The 4,700-nt window shown below is 44.7% G+C and overlaps 1 protein-coding gene across 1 annotated transcript; it reads right to left on the bottom strand.

The window, feature by feature from the left end:
• Positions 1-1,238: 1,238 nt before the first annotated feature.
• On the bottom strand, positions 1,239-2,880 carry ascl1a (achaete-scute family bHLH transcription factor 1a). Its single transcript, XM_010771508.1, has 2 exons — positions 2,150-2,880; positions 1,239-2,046 (listed from the first exon to the last, which is right to left on the bottom strand). Exon 1 carries the CDS (start codon positions 2,775-2,777, stop codon positions 2,163-2,165), a length of 615 nt encoding a protein of 204 aa, XP_010769810.1. The 5' UTR covers positions 2,778-2,880; the 3' UTR covers positions 1,239-2,046; positions 2,150-2,162.
• Positions 2,881-4,700: the final 1,820 nt, after the last annotated feature.

Raw genomic sequence — 4,700 nt, 5'->3', positions numbered from 1 at the left:
AACTCACCACCTGGAAAGGGGTGGGGGGTAGTGTGTGTGTGTGTGTGTGTGTGTGTGTGTGTGTGTGTGTGTGTGTGTGTGTGTGTGTGTGTGTGTGTACCGTCATTGCCCTGGCTGCCCTCTCTCTTCAGCATCTGCACCGCCCCCACGTACTTCTTCAACTGGACCTTCAGGACCTCGTTCTCCCTGCACAGATAGAAACACACACACACACTACCCCCCACCCCTTTCCAGGTGGTGAGTTCTTGTGTGTTAAGCCAGTTGTCATGAAGCACACGCCATCAGCCTGTTCAGCTCTGTGTCTCCACTCGACCACCGCACAGACCCATTCACTCATTAGAGCAGACACGCGTCCGCCGGCAGCCTCCGCCCTTCCTGTCAAACTTAGTTTTACAGAAACACACAAGCTCTACCTCCACATGTGTTGGTGGTCGCAGAAGTGTCGTCATTCCACTGCCATTCCCTTTCTGTAATGTAAATGATGCTATAAGACGGTTCAATCAAGTTTAAATAAGTTTTAATCAAAGTTTCACTTCATTTGCGAAGTTTGGATGAAAAATAGGCCCATCTATTATCTATAAGGGTATCGTGTTTGTGTGCACGAACTTTATATATTCACTTTATTTATATATTTTTGTAATGCAAGGAACAGTTAACGCCCCGTTTAAAGCTGCACCAATCTCTTCGTGGTATGCAGATCAAACTACGAGGACATAAAACTCGACTGAAAGAATTAATAACTTTTTTGAAAGTGATACATTATTTTTGCTAGGATTCTGATACTTTAAAATCCCACATTTAATAGAAATACGTCGTCAGTCATTGTATCTTACAGCTAATAGGGTTTCATAACTGTGCATACTTTGAAATAAAGAGGGATGCCTTTAGTTTTACGCACTTGTTACACCAGATTTACTTTTCGCTCAACATGTTTGATTCTGATACTGTCCAATTAAAAAACGGGATTAGGCACCCTCGGACATTATGACCAGAGACTGTAAGGAGCTATTTTGTTGTGAAATTGACTGACTTGACAGCAAATAAAGCGTGCGTAAAGTGTGCGTAAATGTGCGTAAAGTTGTTTCATTTGATAGCTCCCTCTCGCTTTTTTCTCCAACTTTCTACTAACCACACATTGAAAGCTGTAACCAATGTCCCCCCTCCTTTGAATACACCCGAAATAACAAGACAGAGAAAATAAATTAAGTAGCAAATCATTTTATTGTTGGACTAGAGTGTAGAAAATATGCTTATAAGACTTTTCCAACATCAGTTTATGTGAAAACAATAAAGAGCTGGCAGTGTAAAGAGACAATGCATGGCCATCGCGCTCGGTTTGGACAATAGCTGCATACGTTTTGATCATTGTGAACTTCATAACATAATGCAATAACATGGTTTTGCTATTAAATAAGACACATTGGTGCTAGAATAAAACTTCGGAGTGTCAAACTCCTTCTGGAAACCTCATGAACAGAAGAGCCAGAGAATAATAGACTACACGTCTATAGGCAGGAGGTATAGAATCAACTTCGTAATATATAGACAAAATATATACAAAAGGATGTGTACAAAACATCTATAAATCTCTTACATACAAAAATATCTTAATATATTTCAAAAAAGCGTTTGATATAGACATTTATAGAATAAATCCTCGACTTGGAAGCATTTTCTGAATTGAAACGTCTGCGAGGTTTACCAAAGGGTTGGAATTCTGTGATTGGATTTAGCATAGTTAAAGAGCCACGTATTAAATAATGTCTTTAATGTGAAGAGCATGATTTCACTTTTTTGTTTATCATGGGCACAGAAGCTTGGATTCCCACGCTGTCAGGAGACCCGTCTTCCTTTAATCCTTTGGCGCTGATCTCCGGCCTGATTTCCACAGAGTTTTTAGGACTTTAAGGCCGTGTTTGTCTGGGAGAGCCTGGGGTAACCCGGGACGAAAACACTTTTACAGTGCGTCTTGTTCATGAGGACAGCCTGCCTCCTCCGGGACCATCCCAAGCGCACCTCCACAGTAAAGTGAGTAGATCTATACATCTGAGGAGAGGAAGGAAATAAAGGTTAATGCAGTGTTCAGGACTGTTATCTTGAATCATCTATAATCATGTATGTTATACATTCTGATATGAACTTGTCTTACCTATTATAGATGCTCAGAACCAGTTGGTGAAGTCCAGCAGCTCCTGCTCCTCCGGACTGAGGGCGTCGTATGAGCCCTCGTCCGATGAGTACGAGGACACCGGTGAACCTGCCATAGAGTTCATGTCAGCGGTGTATCCCTGCGACATGGCGGGCGACAGGACGCCGGACTGAAAGGCTGCGCTCACCGCGTCGTGTTCGTCCAGCAGCTGCTGCAGTGCCCGGATGTACTCCACTGCTGAGCGCAGCGTCTCCACTTTGCTCATCTTCTTGTTGGCGGCTCCGTTGGGGACGTGCTCGCGCAGAGTAGCGAACCCGTTGTTGACCAGCTTCACCCGGTTACGTTCCCTCTCGTTCCTCCGTGCCACTGCGTGCGGCTGCTGCGGCGGCAGACTGTAGCCAAACCCCGCGAAGTTCAGTCTTCGCTTGCACCGCAGCAGCTCCGGGGAGGATGAGCGCTGCCTCTTGGGCTGCTTGGAGCCTGACTTCCCGCTGCTGCTGCTGCTGCTGCCGCTCGGGCTCAGAGGGACGCTCTGCGCGGAGGAGAAGAAGCAGGCAGGCGGCATCAGCTGCTGCTGGCTCATGTTAATCTCCATCTTGGCTGTGTAGTCCATTCCCAGTAAAAACATAAATAAAAAAGATTCAGCAAGTCTTGAGGAGGTGCGTCCCGCTCGTGCCGTTCACGTGTTGACGTGTGCTTGTTTCAGTGGGGGCAGTCCTCTGGGATGATGCCTCGCGCACTCCTCAAAGCTTCTCTGAGTCCTCGAGTTGAGACGCCACTGCTTTTCAATGCGTCTGGATGTGGGACTGGCCACGCCCTCCGGTCGCGTGGATTCACCTTGGGCTCCTGCCCCGGTGCCGGTGCATTGCGCGCGCCGGACGCGTGCCACTTGAAGCACTAAACAAACAGTCAGTGGTGAGTTGTTTTCTTTTCCATCTCAGTGTGTCAGTGAGGTGAGCGGCGGAGCGGAGAGAAACGTTTCCAACAAAGTTTTAGGACAAGAGGCAGTACAGAAACAACATCAGTGTTTGTTCCAAACTTTTGTGTTCATTTTAATGCGTGAATTAAGTCAGACCGTTTTACACATTTTTACGGGTTATATTTCCAGTTTTGTAATTATTATTTTTATCACTGGGCAATTTACGGAACCTTTGAGAAGATAGAACATTTGACCAAATATCAGCCCATCAGTCATCTGTGCTGAAAAGCCATAGTCATATGGACTTTTTTTAAGTTAACATCAGGACTTCCTTTGTTTCACGGTGCTGACGTAGACCACTTTAAGTTTTAGAGATGTTCAGAGAATTCACGAATTACGTTTGAAAGTCTCATGTCAACAGGTGACATCAAAACAATCACACCAAGAGAGTGTATTCAAATAGATTCTGATCATTTATAGAAAAATAAAGGGAAAGTGTTTTGAAGAACAGATAATAAATTGTTTGGTGTATTTTAAAATGTCCCGGTTCCTCTGAGTAATAGAGCTTAAGAAATGAGGATCTGTGCAAATAATGTGCATAATTCATATTAAAAAGTAAAAAATATGTTTATCCTCTATCTTTAGATTTTTCTTTGCAGCTGTGGACCAGGCCGTGGTGCTGAAAGAAGTCTCGTCTCTGCTAAACATCCAGATTTGACATCGTCCACCACCACGCTCCTCATGCTGGAGTTTTTCTGAGAGCTCTCTATGTAAATCAGATGCTCGCTGGCGTTTCAACTAAAACGGGGTCTAATTTTATTGTTAACATTAGTCGCGTCTGAATACCGCTCATTTGAAGGACCATTGTGCACCAGAGGCCGAATTTTCCACTTTGATTAGAGCAGATCCTAAGCTTGGAACAGGCGGAACGGAGGGGTGCAGAACTGCGGAGGGGCCCTCAGAAGCTGTTGGGAGGGGCTTTGTGTATGATTTGATACACTCGATAATGTTACTGTAGCGTGGACGCGGAGTGTTCTGTCCATTATTGTCGCTTTGAAAAGTGCACAATGATAAAACACGTCTGTCAGCGCGGAACAAAACCAAGACCAAACTGTATTACCCTCTCTTTTTTTCAGTGTGTTTTATGTGTGTGTATGTGCGCGTGTCTGTGTGTGGGTGTGTTTGTGCCCGTGTATGTGTAAAGCTCTATAACGCATGAAAAATTAGGCTAGTTGTTTTTCTGTTTTTGCTTAATTTATCAGTTTTTGCGCATTAGGCTCTCCCCAATCCGCGTTTCAAACATTTTTGAAATGTTGAAACCTTCCCTGCATGTGTACAACTATTGCATATGTGCGTGTGATTGTACGTGCCCGTTTGATGCGTGTAGGTGCAGTGACAGAGAATACCATCTCGCTTCACTTTCTGTACTTCTCTATCCGTGTGTGTGTTTCTGTGCGTGAGTATAATATATTCTGTGTGTGTGCAAGTGTTTTTCTACGCGCCCGCAAATTACCTCTGTTCCCCCTGCCCCTCTTTATTTCTGTGCGAGAGGGGATTGTAATAAATTGTGCAATTTTTCAGTGGCATTCAAAATCAAGCTTGCATTGAGGAACCCCCAAGCCCCCCCCCCCC

This window comes from Notothenia coriiceps, unplaced genomic scaffold (genome assembly GCF_000735185.1).
Source record: "Notothenia coriiceps isolate Sejong01 unplaced genomic scaffold, NC01 NC01_scaffold00000339, whole genome shotgun sequence".
NCBI lineage: Eukaryota > Metazoa > Chordata > Actinopteri > Perciformes > Nototheniidae > Notothenia > Notothenia coriiceps.
This window is presented reverse-complemented; position numbering and strand designations above follow the sequence as displayed.

Excerpts from the sequence above, each read along its gene's own strand:
- ascl1a (XM_010771508.1), bottom strand. The coding sequence starts at position 2,777 with ATGTTTTTACTGGGAATGGACTACACAGCCAAGATGGAGATTAACATG.